Source organism: Pistacia vera, unplaced genomic scaffold, assembly GCF_008641045.1.
Source record: "Pistacia vera cultivar Batoury unplaced genomic scaffold, PisVer_v2 Contig34, whole genome shotgun sequence".
Lineage (NCBI taxonomy): Eukaryota > Viridiplantae > Streptophyta > Magnoliopsida > Sapindales > Anacardiaceae > Pistacia > Pistacia vera.
This window is the reverse complement of record NW_022196157.1, coordinates 955,481-981,112: the sequence shown is the minus strand read 5'-3', so window position 1 is coordinate 981,112 and position 25,632 is coordinate 955,481. Positions and strand designations below refer to the sequence as shown.

The 25,632-nt window shown below is 35.9% G+C and overlaps 1 protein-coding gene and 1 pseudogene across 1 annotated transcript; both read left to right on the top strand.

Moving 5' to 3' along the window:
- The first annotated feature begins 15,848 nt into the window (after positions 1-15,848).
- On the top strand, positions 15,849-17,413 carry LOC116138270 (putative pentatricopeptide repeat-containing protein At1g12700, mitochondrial). Its single transcript, XM_031423976.1, has one exon. The coding sequence runs from the start codon at positions 15,849-15,851 to the stop codon at positions 17,358-17,360; it is 1,512 nt and encodes a 503-aa protein (XP_031279836.1). The 3' UTR covers positions 17,361-17,413.
- LOC116138269 lies at positions 17,395-18,567 on the top strand (annotated as a pseudogene).
- The last annotated feature ends 7,065 nt before the right edge of the window (positions 18,568-25,632 follow it).

Here is a 25,632-nt window from a genome sequence, read left to right as displayed (position 1 = left end):
CCCAAAGTGTCCGCCCTATTTTCGGCCCATTATGGCCCAAATAAAATGTGTGAAAATGTTGAGTAGACAGATTAGACACCAAACTGATGATTTTATATTTAGAGAAAAGTCAGATGTGAAAAGGATGGAAATGCCCCCACTTTGTTCCATTAAAAAACATAACAAATCCTTGCTCAACTCCAGTTTTACCATTTTCAAAACTAAGATGGGTGATCAGAGTGAGAAACCAAAGGTCTTTGAACTTAACAATGGATCCATGCACGTCAAAATCTCCAATTTTGGCGCCACAATCTTGTTGCCCTCTGTACCTGACAAACAGGGCATTTATTTGTTTATTTAAATTTATTACTTAGTCACTTTATTTTTGCTGATGGATGATTTTTTTTTTTTTCATTTCGTAATTTTTTGAAGGAAGTTGGGCTGATGTTGTTCTTGGATTCGATTCTATTGAACCATATGTGGTAAACTTTCAATCTTTTCTCGACCCCATTTGATATTTTCTCATCCTTTTATGATCGGATGAAAATTCTTATTCTGGGTTAGGGACCTATACGAGCCGAGTCGAGCCGAGTATCTGGACACTCAAAGCTCGATTTGTGATGAACAGTGTCTAGTTCGAGCTGAGCTCGTTCGAGCTTGAATACTTGGGCTCGAGCTCGAGCTTCAATACTTGGGCTCGAGCTCGGAAGTATGGGTGGCTACTCGAGCTCGAGCTTTGAGTTTGTTGTGAGAAGGGGGTTATTTGTCATTTTAAAATTTTGAAAATAAAAAAAATGTTACAAAACTTGTAATTTGGCCCTCCTAGCGAGATGAAGCTCGCGAGCTTATCGAGCCGAGCTTCGCCCTGATCGAACTCATCTTGACCCCTTAAATGAGCCACTAAAGCTCGAGCTCAACTCGATAGACTTCAAGTCGAGTTCGAGCTTTTCACGAGCGGAGCTGAGTAGTCAGGAGCTGCTCAACTCGCTTCTCATCTATATTCTGGGTACATTGTGTATGGATCTTAAACCCTTTGACTATTTTTTTTCAAAATGCCATTTTTCCATCCAAGGATGTGTTTTTAACTTTGCCAGAGATTTTGGGAGGTCAATAAAATTTGGAGATTTGTTCATGTTGGTAATTGTAAGGATAAAAGTTATAATATATACATTGGAATATTTTAATAAATTGAATGAAATAAATGGAATGAAAGTGGTGGTGTAAGTTGAGAATTTGAAAGATGAAAGGTTAGTGGATTAATGCAGGAGGTTTTAAGAATTGGAAAGTGAAAAGGGAAAAATAATAGTGGAATTCAATGTTTTTTCCCACCTTGAGTAGTATAAAAAGGTATTCTTCCTCTCATTTCAAACACACCAAAAATTTCAATCTCTTATTTTCTCTCTAGTTTTTAAGGTTTTCCTTTGTTGGAGTTAAGACTTAATTCAGTTTGTTAGAATAGAAGAGTGGTGCTTCTTTTGCTATTCATCAGTTGTTGTATACTGAGAAACAGACATTGCTCAAATCCTTGTGCACCCAAGCGAAGGAGGCAAATATGTTTTAAGGAAACCATGTGTTACATAGGCCTTGGCATTCATCCTAAGGTTTTATTCTTTACTAGATCTCTTCATGTCAATCAGAAGGATCTCCTACACGTGATTCAATAAATAATTTTTTGGTTTAGATTTTTCAGAAAATGACATCTGAATCAAACCCCGGTGATGTGCCAAACCAAGTTGTGGCTCCCATACCAACTCATGTGGCACCGGTCTCTATTCCTATGAACAATGCAGAAAAACCAAAAAAAATCAATGGATCATTTCAAGAGGTGGCAACAAAAGATGTTTTTCTATTTGACCCCCTGAATCTTGCGAGATTCTTGACTGAGATGCTCCTACGCTAAAAAAAGATGAGCACAATGTTCAAGTTATTAGTGCTATTGATGCTTGGGAACATTATGAATTTTTGTGCCAAAATTATGTCATGAATTGTCTGACAGATTCATTGCATAGTGTATACGCTTCGAAGAAAATGGCCAAAGAATTATGGGAGTCTTTAGACTGTAAGTATAAAACTGAGGATGCTGAGTCCAAAAAGTTTTTGGTGGGACGATTCCTCGATTATAAAATGGTGGACTCAAGAGTTGTTATCAGTCAAGTGCAAGAGATCCAATTGATTTTACATGAAATTCATTCTGAAGGGATGGTGCTAAGTGAAACTTTCCAAGTAGTTGCTATTATTGAGAAGCTACCTCCCACATGGAAAGATTTCAAGAACTATCTTAAGCACAAACGAAAGGAGATAAACCTTGAAGAACTCATTGTTAGACTTCAGATTGAAGAAAACAAAAAAAGTTCTAAAAAAAGAGGGTTTATTCCTTCAGCAACAAAAGCAAATGTTGTGAAGCATGGTCAGAGTTCTAAATTTAAGAACATAGGGACAAAGGCCAAGCTGGGGCTAGAGGTGGAAAAAATGGGCCGGGTTAGGCGGGCCAACCCTAACCCGGCCCGTAAAAAAGAGGGCTCAAACCGGCCCGCCTTAATGGCGGGCCGGGTTGAGCCCAACCCGCCAGCAACCCCCGAGCGGGCCGGGTTGCACAATGGTAACCCGGCGGCCCGCGGGTTGCTAATTTGTCCTCTTTGCAAGAGGCCCGCAACCCGGCAGGTTGTTGGCGGGTTGGCAACAGCCAATCCGCCGGGTTGGCCCAAAAAAAAAAAAAAATGTAAATCTTTTTTATTTTTTTCAATTACACTTTTACCCTTGAAATATAGCCGTTTTATAGCCGTTGGAGGAGTCTTTTTCGTCATTTTCTTTCCCTATTTTTTTCTATAAATTGGCCCTAAACTCTCATATTTTTCTCACAACTCAAATTCTCTCATTTTCTCATATTCTCTATTCTAATCTCTATTCTCTCAACTCTCAAGTCTCAATTATTCATTTATTCTCTTAATATTTTTGTTATCAATTTGCTCTTATTTTAATTTTTATTAGGTTTTGCAATTTTCAATTCATATTTCCAATTTCCATATTCCAAATCTCTTTCTTTAATTTTTATTTCTTCTACATCATTTTTTTTTTCAACTACAAGTCTACAATGGATAGATATTTCTCTCCCATCAATTTCAATGAGGAAGAAAACTATTATCCTAGTCCTAGTCCCGCTGATTTTACTATGAATGCAGGAGATTCAAATAGTCCCGCTGTCCCAATCCCAGTCTCAGAATCCGATACACCTCAAAATATGCCGTCGATTCCAACAGCGCCCGGTGGTTCTAGAAGTCGTCCTCGTAATCGTCGTCCTCGTCCAACTTCATCTCAAGCTGAGGCGGGATCATCAACTGCCGTCGAAAGCGAAAACAGACACACATCAGACGTTTGGGCGCATTTCGACAAGTTTTACGAGACAGAAAATGGCGTTCAAGTCAAGAAAGCAAGATGCAAATATTGTGCAAATGTTTATAAAGCTGATTCAGGTAATGGTACTAGTACTTTAAAAAGGCATGCTAATAAACATATTAATCAACATGGAAATAGAGAAAGCAATCAAACTCAAATAACTAATATGGGTACTACTTGGCGTTATAATTCTGATGTATATAGGGAACAGTTAGCTTTATATATTGCTGCATCTGATCAACCTATTAATATGGCAGAAGATAAATATTTTGAAAGATTTGTTCAAAATTCATTTTTTCCAGGATTTAAAAGTTATTCTAAAACTGCAACTAGAAATGATTTAATAAAATTGTTTAAAAAAATGAAATTAGAATTAAAAAATAAATTTCATACTTGTCATATTAGTGTGGCTTTAACTGCTGATATTTGGAGTGGTAGAGCTAAACAAGATTATATTTGTGTGACTAGTCATTATTTTGATAATGAATTTAAATTAAATAAATCTTTATTAGGATTTAGATTAATGGATGTGGATCATAGTGGTTTAGAAATCTATAATAAAATTATTGAAGTTTTAGAAGATTATGATATTATTGATAAAGTGATAAGTTTAACTTTAGATAATGCAAGTTCTAATAGTAAAGCTATAGAATTTTTTCAAAATAATTATCTTTTATATAATAATTTGAAGTTTTTTCACCAACGTTGTGCATGTCATGTTATTAATTTAATTGTGAAAAGTGGTATGAAAACAATTAAAAAAAATATTGATAGAATTAGGGAATCTTTAGCTTGGATTACTAGTAGTAATAAAAGAAATGCTGAATTTCAAGAAGCTTGTATAAAATCAAATATGTCTCCTAGAACTTTTGCATTAGATATGCCTGTTAGATGGAATAGTACTTATTTAATGCTTGATTCATGTTTACCTTATGCTAATATAATTAGTTATTTTGTAGCAAATAATAGAGGTCCTCATCATTTGGTAGAAAATGATTGGAAGATAGCTAAAGTATTTCATTCTTTTCTCAAATGTTTTTACCAAGCCACTTTACAACTTTCTGGTGTGTATTATCCTACTAGTCCATTGGTAATACATGCAATTATAAAAATTTCCGAGTTATTTACAAAAAACAAAGATGATGAAATTTTACATGCACCAATAAAGGCAATGGAAAATTTTTTTTTGAAATATTGGAGACCCGTTCCTTTTCTTTATTGTTTAGGTGCTATATTTGATCCTAGAATTAAATTAGCACGTTTAGAAAATGGTCTTGACAATTTAAGTGAAAATTTACAAAACGAATCATATATCAATCAAATAGGAGAGGTAAAAAATAGTCTTTTCGAAGTATATTTCCAATATGAAAACAGGTATGGGAACCCGCAGTCGCAAAGAGGCGAAATATCCAGAGAAGCTGTAGCAGAAGAAACAAATGAAGACTTATTCTCTTGGAATGCACTGAATAGGCCGAAGAGGACCCGAGTCCGAAGCACAGCCTCCTCTTCAGACGCACCACCACCAACAACAACAACAACTAATATGCTGTCCTCCATGGAGTCGCAGAGTAATGAACTTCAACAATATTTGGCAACCCCCGAAATGTTTTCAACAGGTCACTTTGATCTCTTAGAGTATTGGAGAGCCAGAAAATGTATTTTTCCGGTATTATCAAGACTTGCCTTGGATGTTTTCGCTGTTCCTGTCTCAACCGTCTCATCCGAACAAACATTTAGTGCAAGTGGAAGGATTTTAAATGAAAGGAGGACTAAACTTGCTCCAAAAATGATTGAAGTCCTCACATGTCTTCGAGATTGGGAACGATCGCGCCATCAAGATCAATACGAGGTTATCGACAATGCTTTAGTAGAATCATTTCAATTTTGTAATATAGATGATACAGATGAGGGAGGTCCTAGTGAACCACCCCCAATTTAGTTGTTTTGTAAAATGTAATTTGTAAATTAATTGTCAATTATTGCACTCTTTTTTCTTTACCAAGTTTTTCTCCCATTGGGTTTTTCTTGGTGAGGTTTTTAACGAGGCAATAATTGTTGTAATTTCTTATTTTATTTTTTGATAAATGAATAAGTCTAATTTTTCTTATATTACAATTTTATTGTATTAAAATTGAATTAATATTTGAAATGTTAACAAAAAAAAAAATTGAATTGAATTGAATTATTGATATTTGAAAAGTTAACTAAAAACAATTATATTTATAATTATTTATTTGAAAAGTTAAATTAAAAAAACAAAAAAAATAAAAAAACACAAAAAAAAAAAAGAAAATCGGGCTAACCCGGCCCGGACCGTGCCTAACCCAGCGGGTTAGGGCTGGCGGGCCGGGCTGGGCCAGCCACTCTCCCTAAATTGGCGGGCCGGGTTGTTGGCGGGCGGGTTAAGCCCAGCCCGCCAAAGCATGTAACCCGCCGCGGGCCGGTTACTTTTCCACCTTTAGCTGGGGCCAAAAGGAGACATCTCTAAGAAGCCAAAAAAGTTCCAAGGCAATTCTTAAAGGATATTCCAAAGTGGCCAAAGCTTGTGCTAGCAATCTGCATTCAGTGTGATAATCAATATTCAATTGGAAGGACACAGAGCAGTATGTATAATGGTAAGTCTAGACATATATGTGTCGAGCCGGTCACAAAATTAATCCTAATTACTGTAGTTAGTGGTAAGCATGGTCGAATCCACAGAGAACAAAGACTAACAACCTATTGCATATTTGAGCAAACTAAATGAAGATGGAAAATGAATGATTAAACTAGGAAAGCTAATTGCTAATATGGAAGAACTTAATTAAAACTAAACGAACTAAATGGAAAAAACTAAAGTTTGAAATTAAAACTAATGAAGACTTTATAATAAAAACGTTGCTGCTACGATTTTGGTTCGACACGAGACCAACTCACACAATTCTCCTCCACACTCTATGATCCCCTAAACCGACAAGGCAAGGTAGACCAATGAAATCAGTTTTTGGTACTCTAGGCATAATTTATCTTGTCTCACCCCGATCACTCAAGTTCGATTGGTTAAAGACTATCATTGAATACTGACAAACACTACAAGACAACACCACTAGTTGGTAGCGATTAACAAATACAATTTTTCAACACATATCATCCAATCAACCCAACTACATAATCAATGCAACACAAGTAGAAATGGCATTAAATGCGAATATAACTCGATTACAATTAATTTGTAGTAATTTTAAGCAATACTCAATATTTAATTATCTCAAACCAACATTCATCATGCAATAGGTTTATATCAACAATTAATCTCAATGGACAGCACCAACAATCACAAATCATGCATCAAACTACATTAAAGTATCGTAATCAAACATGAAAAGAAAACAAATATAATTCAATACACAATACTAAACCAAATGTCTGACAATCAGGTTCATCCAACTAGTCGATAGCTGTTAAGAAAAGTCATGGGTGTCGATCTCGATCTCACCTACACTGTAACAGACAACCGAAAGCTCAACCGCTGATGGTGGTGTCGACAAAGGCCAAAAAGTTGGAAATGGGGCTGATCATGGTGAAGAGGATGCAACCGACAACAAAATGATGCAAAAAGGTGCAGAAACGACCAATGGACAACCCGAAATACAAATAGTTGCAAGTCGTCGGAATACGTTAGTTTTCTGATAGGTTTTCCAGTAAGTGGAGGTAGAAATGGGATCCAAGGGTACCAAAAGATAGATCAAGTGAGGGTGATGATAGATCGACTGATTGGAAGGTGAAAATAGGCCAAAAAATGCACGAAAATAGGCATGAAAACTGAAAAGGGGTGGCGGCAATGAGGGATGCCAGCGATTTTGGTGTCAACAAAGCTTGGAGGAAGGTGGATCTTAGTGTGGGGAAGGTAGATCGGCCACCAAGGGAGTGAAAGAGTCACCAAAGAAGCTCAAACGTTGTCAGATTGTGAAGAAGCATGGCGGTGGAGTGTGTAACATGGCCGGAAAATGGAGGAAACACGGTGGGGGTGATGGTGGAAGGTGAACCAATGCTTGGGGGAGATGAATGGTCATTGGAGAGTCATCAGAATCTGGCGAGATGAACTTGGGTTTGATGGGAGGCGGCTGCACAGATCTGGAACTATTCATGTTGTTTTATACTATGTCTGGCAAATTTCGGATCAGTCCCTACATGAATGAAAACTGACAAAATTAACCCCCAAAAATATAAAATTTACCCCCTAAACAGAATAAATGAGACAAATTTAGACCTAACGAATGAATCACACCCTAATACCAACTCCCAACATCTCAAAAATCATTCCAAAAATGCACAAATTGTAAGAAAAAATTAAAATGTGATTTTTCATTAATAATTCCAATTTTTTTTCAATTGCCTCAATATAACTTCAATTTAATTGCACAAAGGGTCTTTTTATCATCAAAACAGAGTCACTTTCATGACTCTAACAATACGTCGTTGACATGATGCCATATACAATTACTCTCAACGGGAATTATCTATATTGATTATGTGAAGTTAAAAGATAATTTAGTATATCTGCTAACCAAAGGGTTAAATAGAGAGATTGTTGAAAAATCATAAAGAGGAATGGGGCTAAATCCCATGAAATAAGTCAATATAATGGAAACTCAACCTAATTGAGTGGAGATCCCAAGATTTAGGTTCAAAGAGACAACTTAATAGACTTAGATAGATCACTGTAAGAGTTACTCTCAAGCCGTTCCTATGATTAAATGAAACAATGATGCCCGTAAGGAATAAGGTTAAGCAAAGCTTTTAATGATTCTTATGCGTCGGGTTTCCGAGCAGAGTAATGCGGGATACTCTTAAAGATATCACATATGTGAGGAAGAAGTATGGTCGCTTCTAAAGGGAATTGTATAGGGTTCAATTCTTAAGAACTTCTTGTAGAACCAGGGGTATATTTATGGCCAAAACGAACATAATAATGAGAATTGAATAATGTCACGGAGGATTCTTGTGTGAACTATGACATCATTTACATAAATGACAAATTAATTTAAGGACATCATATCTACTAATCAGTCAGTAAAGTAAAAACACTTTCACAAGGGCAAGTTCAAAGGGTAACGGCTACCTATTCTATGCAAGTCCAACCGTTTAAATTCCATCACTGCGTCTTCTGTTTAGATCTGTCAATTTCATTCATGTGGGGGGTTGTTGGAATATTTTAATAAATTGAATGAAATAAATGGAATGAAAGTGGTGGTATAAGTTGAGAATTTGAAAGATGAAAGGTTAGTGGATTAATGGAGGAGGTTTTAAAAATTAGAAAATAAAAAGGTGGAAAATAATGGTGGAATTCAATGTTTTGTCTCACCTTGAGTAGTATAAAAAGGTGTTCTTTCTCACATTTCAAACACACCAAAAATTTCAATCTCTCATTTTCTCTCTAGTTTTTAAGGTTTTTCTTTGTTGGAGATAAGACTTAATTCAGTTCATTAGAATAAAAGAGTGGCGCTTCTCTTGCTATTCATCTGTCGTTGTATCCTAGGAAACAGATGCTACTCAAATCCTTGCGCACGCGAGTGAAGGAGGCGAATCTGTTTTAAGGAAACTAAGTGTTACATAGGCCTCGGTATTCATCCTAAGGTTATATTTTTTACTAAATCTCTTCTTATCATTCTGAAGGATCTCCTATAAGTGATCATGTTGTTGGTATTGTTAATTTTATTGACATTTAATTCTATTATTTTTATATTCAATAAATTTATTATTTGTTGTTACTAATATAATAGTTGATTATTTTATGACAATATATGCACTTTGTTTTTGTTAGATGAATAAGCAATTTTGGTTCTTGAAAGTTTATAGAATTCTTGTTTTATATATACATATAATTTTTTGGGAATTCAAGTTCTTGTTTCTTCTGCATTCTGCCTATGATGAATTATGGTGTTATCAGAATGGTGGGTGCGTTGTGGGTCGCGTCGCAAATCAAATCAAAGAGGGTAAATTTACTCTAGATGGGACCGAGTGCACATTGCCAATCAATAAGCCACAGCACTATTAAAACTTTTGTAGTCCAGCAAAAGCTTGTCTTCTGTTTTCCGGCACGTGGGAACTTTGCCACAGCACTATTAAAACTTTTGTAGTCCAGCAACAGCAAGTCTCTAATTCTTCTATTTCGCCTGGTAATAGGTAACCCAGGAGATGTGTCTGTGACTGCAACTTACACTCTTCAAAAACGATGTTGAGACTTGACATGGAAGCAGTTCCGGAGATTAAGCCAACTCCAATCAGTTTAGCTCAACACACCTACTGGAACTTGGCAGGCTATAACTGTGGGAACGTACTTGAGCACTCAATTCAGATTGGGGGGCAGCACATTACTCCCGTAGATGAGAACACTGTCCCAACCAATGAAATTAAGCCAGTCAAAGGAACCCCTTTGATTTCACCTCTGAGAAGAAGATCGGTGCATCAATCCATGAAGCGGGTTTAGGGTATGACCACAACTACGAGCGTGATTGTGGGGAAGAGAAATCGAGGTTGAAGCATGTGGACCAATGCCCCTGGGATGCAGTTTTACAGCGGGAACTATGTGAAGTAGTATTCTCTTGAAGTGTGGATATTGAAATAAAGGTTTGTTCTAGGCTTGCCAACGGTGAATAAGAGAGTATTTTCAATGATCAAAACTTAAAATATTTAGTACACTCTGACATTTCTATTCATAAATAAATCAGGTTATTCTGGACTTGGTAATAACCAGACTTGGTAGAGATTGGTTGCCTATTATCAAAAATTAACCTTCCCAAGTAACGGGCTCTTTAATTTCTGCAAAATTCTGATTCATTTAAAATATTTATTATTGAAATGGGAAAAGAAAAGGAACTAAAAAGCCTCTAGCTGACCTGGTCTGTAATAATTTGTTTGAATCACATCAAAATAAGGTCAATTTTATACATGCAACCAATTTCAAATAGGATCCTTAAAGGTTTTAGATGATAATTTTTGCTTCTTTTTTTTTAATCATAGATTATCCTCAAATTTTGAAATTGTATCATGGATACCTCTTTTTGTTATCAAATGTTATTAGACGGATCTTCAAAATTTAAAATTTTGATCACAAATATCTTTTTGCACTAGCCCATCTCGTTGTCGATTTATAAAACATTTTCTTATAAAACAAGTTAAAGAAGACCAAAGTTACCATTTAACTCGTCTACCGCAAACTACAATTTAATTTCAAACTTTGAAGATATTTTATGATAAAAAGTATGAAAGTTGTAATCTGAATGATGAATTTAGAAACCTCAAAGATAGTCGATGTAATCTCCCATTTCAAAGGTTTTTATTTTATTTTTTTATTTTTTTTTAACAATAGATGGCTGTAATTAGCAATGTAGTATATAAAAACAAGTTCTTCCACACAAATTCTGTATTTCATTAAACTAGAAAAGTATCAAAACCAATTACGTTCTTTTCTTGATATTCAGTATTTTAATACATTCAACTTTCATATTGACTTAAATGAAATTCCCATTTGTAATTTGGGAATTACATGCACATTGAAGTTTTGACATTCTTTTAGCTTACATACAAACTGCAATTTTGGAAACGAATTTCCTTGCACAATAGAAATGGATAGCGTCGTGCCCTTATGCCTGTTTTGGATGGTAGTTTAAGGAGATGTGATTGGCCTTATTAGGATCAAGCCGCACTCTTCCTTTGCCACACTTGAGAACACTTGCAGCCAGCCTTTTCTAAAGCTAAATTTACTTGATATAGAAGCAAACTTTGCACCTTATTCTATGATTTAAACTGCATAATGTTCTATTGGGAGCCTATAATTGAGTAAAGATTAAATATATACTGTAGTATTAACGTTATTTAATATGGAATACCTAAAATATAACCATAAACTCACACTATATTAACAAATCAATAATGTTATTGATTCGGTATAATCTTAGAATTCGAGTTTTCGATAGTTGTTTCTCATGACATTATAAACAAAATATGCTTAAAATATGTTTATGCTTTACTAAATGGTACTTCATTATATATAAAAGTCAATACATACATAAATGTCTAATCTTCTCTCTTATCTATCTTGAAAATTCATGTAATTGAAGGTTTTTAAACTAAAAATAAATATAGAACCACAAGCTCACACTGTATTACCAAATCGATAATCGGAATTTGTTGGTAAAATTACAAAAAAATATGAATATTAATAAGATTTGAATTTAATTAGTGAAATTCTTTATTTTTATTTTAACATTTTATTTTAATAATAAGATCCGCGGCACAGAGACAAATAAACTTCAGAAGTCTCCAAGATTCGCAGTACAAAGGGTTACATGGCTCCAAAGTAGGCTATGAATCTTAGTATTACTTCCAAGATTGATGTTTATAGCTACGGAGGGTGATTAATTCTTGAAATGGTGAAAGGAATTTGAGTTTCGAATCTAGTGGCAGAGGAAGGTGATGGCGGAATGTAATAGCTGCTTTCTATGCATATACTCATAAAATATACATAATAAAAATAAAAGTATACTAACAAAAGTAATTGGGCCCAAATTTTTCGTTTATTAAATATATACATCCTTTATACAAAATAAAGTTAACATATACAAAAGTCGTAAAAAATAGTGGACAATGTAGCTATTACTTCTTGCTTGCCGACGTCTATCCGACCGTGTCCTCACCTAGATCCTGCAAAACATAGAAAACAATGAGGTGAGCACAAACAATGCTTAGTAAGTAAACCCTCTACTCCTCTATCCCCGTAACTCTCTCTCTTCAATTCTTTCCTTACAATTGCCCTATTCTCATGTACTCTCTCTTTTACAATTCTCTCTATTTTCTCTTTCTGTTTCTCTTTCTTAGAACTCTTTTCTACGAACTCTCTCTTGTAAGTCATGACCCCATCTTATCGGAGGCACGGCCGGGATTCGCTCCTGCTCTCTGTGACGTTTACTCATTCTCAGCCGATCAGACTCGATTATGCATGGATTCGAAACCCTTGGCCATGTGAGTGTATATTCTCTCTCTCTCAGGTACTCTCGGGTATAGCCCTCATCCACATGCATTCTCACAGGCCACACCACTTTTCTCTCTCATACTCAGGCCGCTCTCTCTTTGCGACGTACATGCGAGAATACTCTACCCATTACTCATAGGTTCCTCATCGCACAACCTACTCTATTCTCTTCTTTAGCACTACTCTCTCTTTATTCTCTAGTGATCATTCTCTCTTTCTCTTTACTCTTAGAGGAGTTACTTCTCAAAATTCTCTACTCTTTCTCAAGCTATTTCTCCAATGCACAATTAATGCCTATGAATGACTCATGCTCATTAATGCACTCATGAAATGCAAGTATGACATGTAGCAATAATTAAGGTTCTCTACCCTTACTCATGCCTCTCTTAAGCATTTTATCAAACAACTCATGTGTATACAAAATCTCTACTTTAACTATAACTCTTCTCCTTTCTTTAATCATCCAAAATGGGAGAAAACTCCCTCATACACTCTAGGTTCCTGCCAAGGAAAACACTCCTAGAAAGATTCATGCAAAACTCCTCCAACTTCAACTCAATTTCAATCTCTCTTCACACATCAAACACTTCTCATAATGTAAACAAATCCAACAACCATAAACTCAATACACATCTCATCTCAATTTCTCAATAACATAACATACACATGCATACATAAATCTCTACTCAATAAATTTCTTGAATCTCAACTTGGGTTGGATTTACTTACCTTATGATGGAGTGACTCCACTAGCACTTCTCTTTTCCTTTGATAGATAGTCTTTTCTCTAAAACTTTAAACAATAACACTATAAGACTTCAACATATCTATCAGTAAAATTCACATCTAAAACAAGAATCCTTACCTTAGGATGCTTTAGAGTAACTCTCTACCAAAATTACTCAAAAAGCCCTCTAAATTCCTTGAAAAATTGAATGAAGAGTTGAGAGAAAATGATGAAAGGGAATGGTGGTGGAAGAAGAAGAAGAAGAATGAAGGGTTTGCTAAACTTAACCCCTTTTTAACTCATATTATAACCTCTCTTTCCCATTTTGCCCTTGCTCTTCCTTAGAAATTTCATCTTTGTCCTTGAATTCATTACAATCACACCCCCAACTCTAATGCATTCTCCATGAAATTTTCTAACATTTCACTCCCCACTTTTCTTGCTAATTAGGGGTAGAATGGTCACTTTGCCCCTATGGAACATTCTCTAGAAACTTCACCCACCTTTTCAGCCAGCTCTTCGCTGCAATGAAGACTTTTTCGTCGCCCTGACGAAGAAATCCAAAGCCTATGTCACCGCGGCGAAGACTGAAATCTCAAAATTCGCCAAGTCTTAACCAATTTCAGGGTAAACACTCAACCAAACCAAAGCATAAGTTCAACCAAGGGCCAACCAACCAATATTAACAATATACCAACTCCACTAAGAGCAAAACAATAAACATTGAGGCAATACACATTAAATTAGCTACATGCCTCAAGTGGGGCGTTACACGAAGCAAGAAGCTGAGTGACAAGAATTGTGCAGATTGTGAAAAGGAAATTGCCATGTGGGGAGGAGAATTGGAAAGAGGAGATGGTTGATCCAAGATTGAAAAGAAAGTTTAGCTTAATAGTCAACAGTAATGCTTCAGGGCCAAGGGTGTTTGGGTCAGCTTGCGCACACCTCAAATAATCCTTCTAGGCTCTAAAGTTGACAGCCAGATAAATCCCTTCAATGTCCACCCATATTAGCAATCTAGGTGGATCAAACTCAAGACCTCTTGAGTAATATACCCGAGAATCATAATTGACTGTTGCGCCACCTAATGGTGATTAAAAAAAAAGTTTTTTTTTTTTTTAAATTTCATAGGTGGATAACGAATACCTTAAAGGGAGTGTTTGAATCATATAATGTTTTATTATATGGGGATATTATATTAACGGAATAAAAGATTACTTTGAAGATTACTAGGAATGTTTAAAAAATGTATTTGGTTGTTTCAAATATATTGGTGAATAATATGTTTGGTTGGAAGGATAAATGGGTGGGTATGTTATATAGATTACTAAATTGTCCTCTTTTTTAAATATTAATTTAACAATATTTTTTATTATTATTTTTTGAATAATTTCTTTTAACCCCCTACTTTTCATATTGAGCAAAAACACCATAGCAATCAAAAATGTTTTAAACTTAACAAAAACACCCCCACCCACCCCTAGCCACTACCGACAACCAGCCATCACCAGTGGTAGTGCCACAGATCTGGCCGTGAAATGGCCAGATCTTTGGCAGTGAAACATCGATCGTTTCACAACCAAAGACCTGGCTATTTCATGGTCAGATCATTCGCCGTTTCACGGCCACAACAGATCTGGCTTTTTCCGACCAGGTATCTCTGTGATGCATGGTCAAAAAAAGCCTAGTCGACGCACGGTCGGTCATATACGACCGGTTGTATGCCATTATGATGACTTTTGGCAACCTTCGATTGCGATCAACGGTGGTTGCTGGTGGTGACTAGTTCTGGGTATAAAGACATTTATGTGAATAATGATAATAACAAAGGCAATGTCGTCTGAAAAATTTAAAAAGCGGGGATAAAAGTGTTTGCATGAGTGATTGGATGTTTTGTAAATATTAGCAAATATAGGTTGATTTGGACTAAATGTTCAACTGTTTAGGGGCAATATGGGAAAAAAATTGTAATACCAAAGTAAGTTTTAATAACAGCCCCCCTTAGATATTAAGATTACCAGAAATTTACCCCCAAAATGCTACTGTTTGTCATAAAATATTTCAAGAATAATTTTTTACCAACCAACCAAACATCATCATCAGCTCAATTTAAAAAATATTATCCTAGTTATTAAATATTAACCCAATCCAAACAGCCCCAAAGAATGTACTTATGTTCACTTTTGTCCGTGCGTAACACAGGCAAAGTAATTCATGTTCACTAAAGATTAATGCTTAGCAAACCTTAAAAAGTTTTTTTTTTTCTTTTGATTTGATTTGAAATTGATGATTTATTTTATATTTCCAGTGAGATTGTTGTATTATTTATATGTAAACCCATGAAGGAGAAAAGACTAACGCAGTTGGAACCCTAGATAATCCACAAACGGCGCTACTCAAATGGCCTCCAAAAGCTTTCTTCGTCGTTGTTCTTCATCTTCTGAAACGATTACGAAAACCAAACTCTCATCTTTATTCACAAATTCATGTAAAGTAATAGCAACCATACCACAAGATTCAGTAGATAACGCTGAAGAGGTTGCGAGGCTTGATAAATTCCTTCAAAAAGATTGTCAACAAGGTAATATCACTCTTGATGAAGCACATTATTTCTTTTGTTTAATGATTCATATGCAACCCAAACCACCGATTTTATCATTCAACCGGATGTTTGGAGCTCTTGCCAAGAAAAAATTTTATGAAGACGTTATTTTGCTGTACAAGCAAGCGGATTCGATGGGTTTGTTACCGGATCTTTTTACTTTGTCTATTTTGATTAATTGCTTTTGTAATGTGGGTCGAGTTTGTGATGGTTTTGTTGTTTTGGGGGAGATTTTGAGGTGGGGTTTTAGCCCAGATGTTGTGACTTTGACTTCTTTGATTAAAGGTTTGTGTTTGGAGAATAGGGGTACGGAGGCTACGAGGTTGTTCAAGAAAATGGTTGTCTTTGGGGTTAGGCCTGACGTGACTACGTATGGGACTTTGATTACCGGCTTCTGTCGGACAGGGAATACGAGTATTGCACTTAGGATACACGAAGAAATGGTTAATAGGAATGGTGAACGGGGTTTCATTTGTAAGCCTAATATTGTTTGTTATAGTAGTATTATTGATGGTCTTTGTAAAGATGGGTTGGTAGATAGGGTAAAAGAATTGTTTATAGAAATGAAGAGTAGAGGAATTAAGCCAGATGTGGTTGTTTGTAACTCTTTAATTTACGGTTGGTGTTTTGTGGGAAATCTGGAGGAGGCTAAAGGCTTGTTTATTGAGATGGTGGATCAAGGTTTGCAGCCTAATTTACTGACTTATAATACAATGATAAGTGGGTTTTGCAAGGAGGGGAACATAGAGGAAGCTAATGGATTGCTGGAATTTATGATCCAAAGAGGTTTCCAACCAAACACGTTTAGTTATAACACTTTGATGGATGGTTATTGCTTGCTGCGTAGATTTGTTGATGCAAGGGAGCTGCGTATCTTCATGGAGAGTAAGGGTTGTATGCCTGATGTTGTCAGTTATACTACTTTGATCAATGCCTATGGCAAGAATAGGAAGTTAGAGAATGCTATGAGTATGTACAAGGAAATGGTTTCAAAGGGAATTAGACCAACAGTATATACATATAACGGTTTGTTAACTAGTCTATTTCTATCAAATAAGGTTGGAGCTGCACAGAAACTATTTGATGAGATGAAACTTAGTAATTTTGCACCGAATTCATTTACATATAATATTTTGATTGATGGTCTATGCAAGAATGGCCGTGTTCTGGAGGCAGCAAAATGGTTTCGTGCTTTGGAGTACTATGAGTTTAAAATTGATATTGAAATCTTCAACAGCCTCATTGATGGGTTGTGTAAAAAGGGAATGCTTGAAATTGCTTTGGAGTTATTTCACAAGTTGCCTAAAAAAGGCTTAATGCCAGACGTTGTGACATATTCCATTTTAACCCATGGGTTTTGCAAAAAAGGGAAACTGCAAAATGCATATGATTTGTTATCAGATATGGAAAAGAATGGTTGTGCTCCAAATGTTGTTACATTCAATACTCTTATGCGAGGTTTTTTACAAAATAATGAGGCAGCTAAAGTGGTTGAACTTCTTCACAAAATGAAGGACCGAATTGTGATGCCAGATGAATCCACATTTTCCATAGTTGTCGATCTACTTTTAAAGCATGAAAATTATCATGAATGTTTAGAGTTGCTTCCTTCATTTCCTCCCGTCCAAAAGTCAACAAGAAGCTGAAATGATAAATGATAAACCATCTTCAATGCTGTGAATGTCTGTAAGTTTATGCTACAAGTGATTGTATTTTCTCTTCCTATTTTCTATGTAGCGTCCCTTGATCATAAGTCTTCATGTATTTAATCATTTATATTATTTTTAAGTTTTTTTGCTTATTGCAATTTGTTGTTGCTCACCTGAATTCTGATTCCTCTAATTATTTGAAACTCTATGCAATTTTGTACTAGGAACTTAAAAAGAGTATTATGTGAAAACTAATTAAAGTTGAATAAGGTAGATTTGAGTTCAATTTATTGAGTTTTCTTGATCCTGAATGCCTCCCTTTTCTCTTTTGATTCATGGGCTTCCTCTTCCCATAGGCTTTTTCACTATCAATCCATCCTTTACCAGCTTTCTTAGGTCCATTCCTGCAATTGCAAGTTTTCATTTATCGTTAAATGTAGAATATAACTACTATTATGATGCATATATAAAACACTTGAGAGCACTCTCCCCTTAGGAAATGGAGAAGGAGATGTGATTGGCCTCATTAGGATCAAGCCACACTCTCCCCTTACCACAGTTGAGAACACTTGCAGCCAGCCTTTTATAAAGTTTTAAACACAACATTTTTAGTTTGTTTTGCAATAGAAAGTATCTGTGACTGCAACTTACACTCTTACTTCAAAAACGATGTTGGGACTTGACATGGAAGCAGTTCCGGAGAATAAGCCAACTCCAATCAGTTTAGCTCAACACACCTACTGGAACTTGGCAGGCTACAACTGTGGGAACGTACTTGAGCACTCAATTCAGATTGGGGGGCAACACATTACTCCCGTAGATGAGAACACTGTCCCAACCAATGAAATTAAGCCACTCTTTTGATTTCACCTCTGAGAAGAAGATCGGTGCATCAATCCATGAAGTGGGTTTAGGGTATGACCACAACGACGTGCTTGATTGTGGGAAAGCAAAATCGGGGTCGAGGCATGCTGTAAAACTGAAGGACCTGTCATCCTCAAGGGTCCTTAACCTTTGGACCAATGCCCCTGGGATGTAGTTTTACACTGGGAACTATGTTAATGGAGTCGTCAAAAAAGGAGGTGCAGTTTATGGAAAGCATGTCGGTGTCTGCTTAGAGACGCAGGGATTTCCGAATGCCATAAACATACATTGTTGTATGAGTTTTCAGTTAAGTAGTATTCTCTTGAAGCGTGGATATTGAAATAAAGGTTTGTTCTAGGTTTGCCGACGGTGAATAAGAGAGTATTTTCGATGATCAAACTTGAAATATTTGGTATATTGTGACATTTCTGTACGTAAATAAATCAGGTTATTCTGGACTTGGTAATAACCAGACTTGGTAGAGATTGGTTGCCTATTATAAAAAAAGGGAAATGATAGAGTTACCGAAAAGTTTACACCAAATTTGTGCACCGAATGACGTGACAAAATCCTGACCGTTGATTAATATTAACTGATAATAAATCAACGGTCAGGATTTTGCTACGTCATTCGGTGCACAAATTCGGTGTAAACTTTTCGGTAACTATAGCATTACTCTATAAAAAATTAACCTTCCCAAGTAACGAGCTCTTTAAATTTCTGCAAAATTCTGATTCATTTAAAATATTTATTACTGAAATGGGAAAAGAAAAGGAACTAAAAAGCCTCTAGTTGACCTGGTCTGTAATAATTTGTCTGAATCACATCAAAATAAGGTCAATTTTATACATGCAACCAATTTCAATTAGGAAGATTATCCTTAAAGGTTTTAGATGACAATTTTTGCTTTTTTTTAATCATAGATTATCCTCAAATTTTGAAATTGTATCATCGATACCTCTTTTTGTTATCAAATGTCATTAGATGGATCTTCAAAATTTAAAATTTTGATAACAAATATCTTTTTGCACTAGCCCTATCTCGTTGTCGCTTTGTAAAACATTTTCTCATAAAACAAGTTAAAGAAGACCAAAGTTACCATTTAACTAATGTACCGCAAACTACAATATAGTTTTAAACATTGTTTTAAAAACCGAACCAGAGGGCAACCCGCTTTGATGTCTGGGTCACGGTTCAACTGGTTGGACTGGTGATGTCATCACACATCATAATGACGTTAGCACACTTTTAAAAAAACTTTTTTTTTTTTTTTTTTTTAGATTTCTATTTTTTAATAATACAATAACAACTTAATTACTATCCAACATGATTCAAAGTTCAAATTCAACAACAATCCTAACATAATTTAAGTATTTAACAACAATTCAAAGTCCAAATTCAAACATGATGTTGTATTTACATATTAAATGACAAAACAAAATACATAATAGTTAATAATAAAACATTTGATGCAAGTGTTTTTTCTTTGATCCGTCTCCATGTTGATTGAGCTTCACACACTAGCATCAAAATTCATCACCATCATCATCATCATATTGTGTATGAATATTGTGTATGTTTCAAACCTTGAGGTGTCCTACAAAATCTTGAATATTGTGTATGCAAAGGCTACTGTCTTTACCTGATAGCTTGCCAACATGAATGTCCTACAAAATCGCACATCACCTAGAGCCTATACACCCTGTAGTTAACACGACTATATACAGAAGCATAAGAACATTTTACTCCACAGGATCAATCCCAAATTTGTCAAAAACTATGCTACCTTTGATAAAGGTCAAATTAGAGTAACACAATTGAATTGACCAGTATGTTTTGAAGAAGACTATGTATATTGACACAACTATACAAACATTACAACCTTTCAAATGATTGTCTACCATATTTCTAATTGCTAAATGCACAATTCATAAGGTAATAGTTAATTTCTAAAAGCACAGAGTCCAACAGACTATAGTTAGAAATGTAGCATTTTCGTTAACCTGGTTGGCAAGAGAACCATGAACTGGTGGAGTTGCAAAGAACTTCATCTCAGGACATAGATTGTCTCGACCTTCTCTGCACTGATTGCATCGCCAGCAGCTGATCCCTGGTTCTAGGGCCACACGATCACCAGGCACTAAAGTCTCCACTTCACTTCCCACCTCCTCTATGATCCCAGCACACTCATGACCAATCACCATAGGCCCTTTCACAACAAAATCTGCACATCTAAAGGTCTTAAACATACACAATATTCATAGAGTTCTCAGTTAAGAATCACCATAGGCTCTTTCACAACAAAATCTGCACATCAAAATTCATTGATTATTGCTCCAGATTAAGTTTGCAACAAAATCATTATTGATTATTGAAGCTGGATCGAAGAATGGCATGTTTTTACCTGGATCGAAGAATGGGGCTGTCGTCAACGAATGGAGCTGTCGCCGTTGATTTCCAGCGAGGAACGGAGCTGTCGTCGTTGATTTTCGGCTAGGAAGGAAGACGTTGTCGTCGATTTCAGAGAGTTCAGATGCGATTTGGGTGGGATGTCAGAAAGAAATCTTTGCAGAGAACAAACAACAAAGACGAAGCTAAAAAATTTTTGTAGAGAAGAGAGAAGAAGCTGAGAAATTTGCGTAAGAAACTGAGAAAGAGATGAACTGAAAGCGAATACGCGATGAGAAGAAGGCTGCGTGTATTAGGTTTAGGGATTTTTAATTGGACCGGTTTATCAGTTGGTCCGATTGGACCGACGGTTCGCTGTAAATATCTGGTTTTTTAACGGTTTAACGCGGTCCATTGTATTATAACGGTTTTGGAATTAACCCGAACTGGAGACGTGACCGGTTCCCTGTCCAACCGGTTGGACCGACCGGTCCTGTCCGGCTTTTAAAACAATGGTTTCAAACTTCGAAGATATTTTATGATAAAAAGTATAAAAGTTGTCATCAGAATGATGAACTTAGAAACCTTAAAGACAGTCGATGATAATCTCCCATTTCAAAGATTTTTTTTTTTTTTTTTTTTTTAATAATAGATGGTTGTAATTAGCAATGCAGTATATAAAAACAAGTTCTTACACACAAATTCTGTATTTCATTAAATTAGAAAAGTGTAATAACTCCATTTTCTACTCAAATACTCATAAAACATGTTCATAATTATAAAGTAATATAAAAGGTTGGGCCCAAATTTTTTTTCTTTTATTAGATATATACATTCTTTAAATACAAAAAGTTGTGTCATGTACAAAACAATAAAACAAGGTGGACAGTGTAGCCATTTCCCTTCGCTTGCCAATGCCCATCCGACCATGTCCTCACCTAGATCCTGCAAAACATGAAAAACAACGGGGTGAACACAACTAATGCTCAGTAAGTAAATCTTCTACGCATCTATCCCCGTAACTCTTACTCTCTCTAATTCTTTCCTTACAATCCTCATTTACTCTCTCTTTATACTTCTCACTACTCTCTCTTTCTCATAACTCTTTTTACTAACTCTCTTTAGTAGTCACGACCTCATCTTACCGGAGACACGGCTGGGACTCGCTCCCACTCTACGTGACTTCTACTCATACTAGCCGATCGGACTCGGTTATGCATGGATTCGGAACCCTTGGCCATGTGAGTGTATAATCTCTCTCTCTCGGGTACTCGGGTATAGCCCTCATCCGCATGCACTCTCACGGGCTACACCACTTCTCTCTCTCATACCCATGCCGCTCTCTCAATGCGGTGTACATGCGGGAAACTCTACCCATTACTCACGGGTTCCCCATCGCATAACCTACTCTTTTCTCTTTTCTCTTCGTTCTCTAGTGCTCATTCTCTCTTTCTCTCTCTTTACTCTCATAGTAGCTTATACTTACATTCTCTGCTATGTTCAAGCTACTTCTTAGGTGCATAAACAATGGGTATGGACAACTCATGCTCACTAATGCACTTATGAAATGCCAAATGCAATATTGCATTAAAACAGTCATTCTGTACAGGTCTCACTAAAAAGGGCATAACTTGCGTTATACACATCAAATTGCTACGATTTTAGTCTCGTTTTAAAGCTTAAACACAGGGCTACAACTTTTATGTTTTGGTCTCAGCCCAGTTCAATCTGTAAGATGCCCAAAATTCACTTAGAAAGTCACGGCTGTGACAGGGCAGATTTCACCTAGGCATTTCCTCAAACAACTCATGTGCATAATAAAGCTCTACTTATCTATAACTCTACTCTTCTATTTAATCATCCGAAATGGAAGGAAAACTCCCTCATATATCATAATTCCTGCCAAGGAAAACACTCCCAAAAATATTCATACAAATCTCCTCCAACTTCAACTCAATTTCAATCTCTCTTCACACATCAAACACTTCTCATAATTAAAGTATATCCAACAACATTAGAATAAATTTTCATCTCTACTCAACAAATATAGAACATACATATACATACTCAAACTCTACTCAACTAAATTCTCAAATCTCAATTTAATTAGGATTTACTTACCTTGTGAAAAAGTGATTTCTCTAGCACTTTTCCTTTCCTTTGTTGTCTTGTCTTCTCTCTTCAACTTAAAACAACAACAAGAACAATAATAACAATATAAGACTTCAATCTAACCATAAGCAAAACTCACATCTAAAGCAAGAATCCTTACCTTAGGATGCTTTAGATGAAATCTCTACTCAAAATTACTCAAAAGATCTCTTAAATCCCTTAGAAATCTTAGGAAAATTGAATGGAAGATTGAGAGAAATTAGAGAATGGATATGGCAGTGGAAATGAATGAATAAAGGGTTTCTCTACACTTTAACTCTTTTTAGCTCATATTATAAGCATCATTTCCCATTTTGCCCTTGCTCCTCCTTAGAAATTCCATCCATATCCTTTGATTCTTTGCAAGTACACCCTTATTATCAACACATTCTCTACTTAATTTCCTTACATTTTACTCCCCACTATTCCTACTAATTAGGGGTAGAATGGTCATTATGCCCCAAAGGAAGAATTCTCTAGAAAACTCAAGAAACTTTTTATTAGGCTCGTCGCTACTTTCTGTCGCCTCGGTGAAACAGGGCAGAACCTACCCGTGGGTGTAACTCCTCCTCGCCGCGGCGAAGCTTATTCTTCACCCCGGCGAAGATTGGATTTCCAAACTTCACCAAAACTCAACCTATTTCAAGACAACCATTCAACGAACTCAACATACAAACTCAATTGATGCTGAAACAGTAAACTTTTAACTAATACAGCAAATCTTAAGTACGTACCTCAAGCGGGGCATTACAAAAAGTATCAAAACCAATTACGTTCTTTTCTTGACATTCAGTATTCTAATACATTCAACTTTCATATTGACTTAAATGAAATTCCCATTTGTAATTTGGGAATTACATGCACATTGAAGTTTTGTAATTCTTTCAGCTTACACACAAACTGTAATTCTGGAAATGAATTTCCTTGCACAATAGAAATGGATAGCGTCGTGCCCTTATACCTGTTTTGGATGGTAGTTTAAGGAGATGTGATTGGCCTTATTAGGATCAAGCCACACTCTCCCCTTGCCACTCTTGAGAACCATTGTTTTAAAACCCGGTCCATTGAAGCTTTTGGGTCTCGGTTGAACCGGGACTCGGAAGCTTCAATGGGCCGGTTTAATACTTTTCCTATTCACCCAAAACCCTAGGATTTGGGTAGATGATTGGCGAACAATTGACGACCAGAATCTTAGGGCTTTTGAAGATAAAGCACCACTGAATGTAATGGTGGTGACATCGTTGATTTCCAGAGAGTAAATCGACCGGAAATCGAACAAATCTGGCAGCGGCAACGATGGGATTTCGCCCGCGATTGGAGAGGCTAACGGGGGTGGGGGGAGGTGGGTTTTGGTCGGGAGGAGGAAGGGAGTGATTCCTGGGTGATGGGGAGGGTTGTCGACGCCGGCGTGGATGAGATCTGGGATGGAATACCCATGCCAGCGTCTGTGAGATCTGGCCAAAATGAAACCTATTTCGGCTAGATCTTGGGTAGATTTTAATGGAAATGGGCTCAGGGGACGATTGGGTTGCATCTAGGGTGTCGCCGCCACCAATCAGTCGCTGGTCGATTTGCATTTAGGGTGTGTTTGATAAAGTTCAAACATATAGGGACTTACATGTAATTTTTAGGGATGTATTTGCTGAATTTTAAAATTTTTTGTCTGTCAAATCGGTTGAACCGGTCAACCCGGGACTCGAAAACTTTGCCGGGTTGTACCTCGGGTTGGGTTTTAAAACATTGTTGAGAACACTTGTAGCCAGCCTTTTCCAAAGTAAATTTACTTGATACAGAAGCAAACTTTGCACCTTATTCTATGATTTGAATTGTATTATGTTCTATTCAAAGCCTATAATTGATTAAAGATTAAATATATACTATAGTATCAACGTTATTTAATATGGAATACCTAAATTATAACTGCAAACTCACATTGTATTACCAAATCAATAATGTTATGGATTCGGTATAATCTTAGAATTCGAGTTTTCGATAGTTGTTTCGCATGACATTATAAACAAAATATGCTTAAAATATGTTTATGCTTTACTAAATGATACTTCATTATATATACAAGTCAATACATACATAAATGTCTAATCTTCTCTCTTATCGATCTTGACAATTCATGTAATTGAAGGTTTTTAAACTAAAAATAACTTATATAATATGCATACATTATTATTAACTTATACAATTGCCACACTCTCCCCTTACCACACTGGAGAATACTTGCAGCCAGCCTTTTCCGAAGCTTTAAACATACCATTTTTAATTCTAATATCTTTTACAATAGAAATTATTTCAATTTGGAACGCAAATGTTCAACATTTATACCTCAATTTACTTGTTGCAAAAGCAAACTTTGCACCTTATTCTGTAATTTAAATTGTATTATGGTCTATTGAGAGCCTTTAATTGATTAAGATTATATATATACTATACTATTAATGTTATTTAATATGGAATATCTGAAATATTGGATATCTATGCTTGGGATGCAAGTGAATCTGGTTTTCTTTTCTTAGGGACAAAGTTGGGTGATAATTTGATATTAAAAAAATAAATATATAACAACAAGCTCACAATTAAAAAAAAAAAAAAAAATATGAATCCTGATAGGATTTGAATTTAATCAGGGAAATTCTTTATTTTTACTTTAACGTTTTATTTTGATAATAAGATCCGCGGCACAAAGACAAATAAACTTAAGAAGTCTCCAGAATTTGCAGTACAAAGGGTTACATCGCTCTAACGTACGCTATGAATCTTTGTATTACTTCCAAGGTTGATGTTATACCATCGGAGAGTGATTCTCGAAACGGTGAAAGGAATTTGAGTTTCGGACGTGATGGTAGAGGAAGGT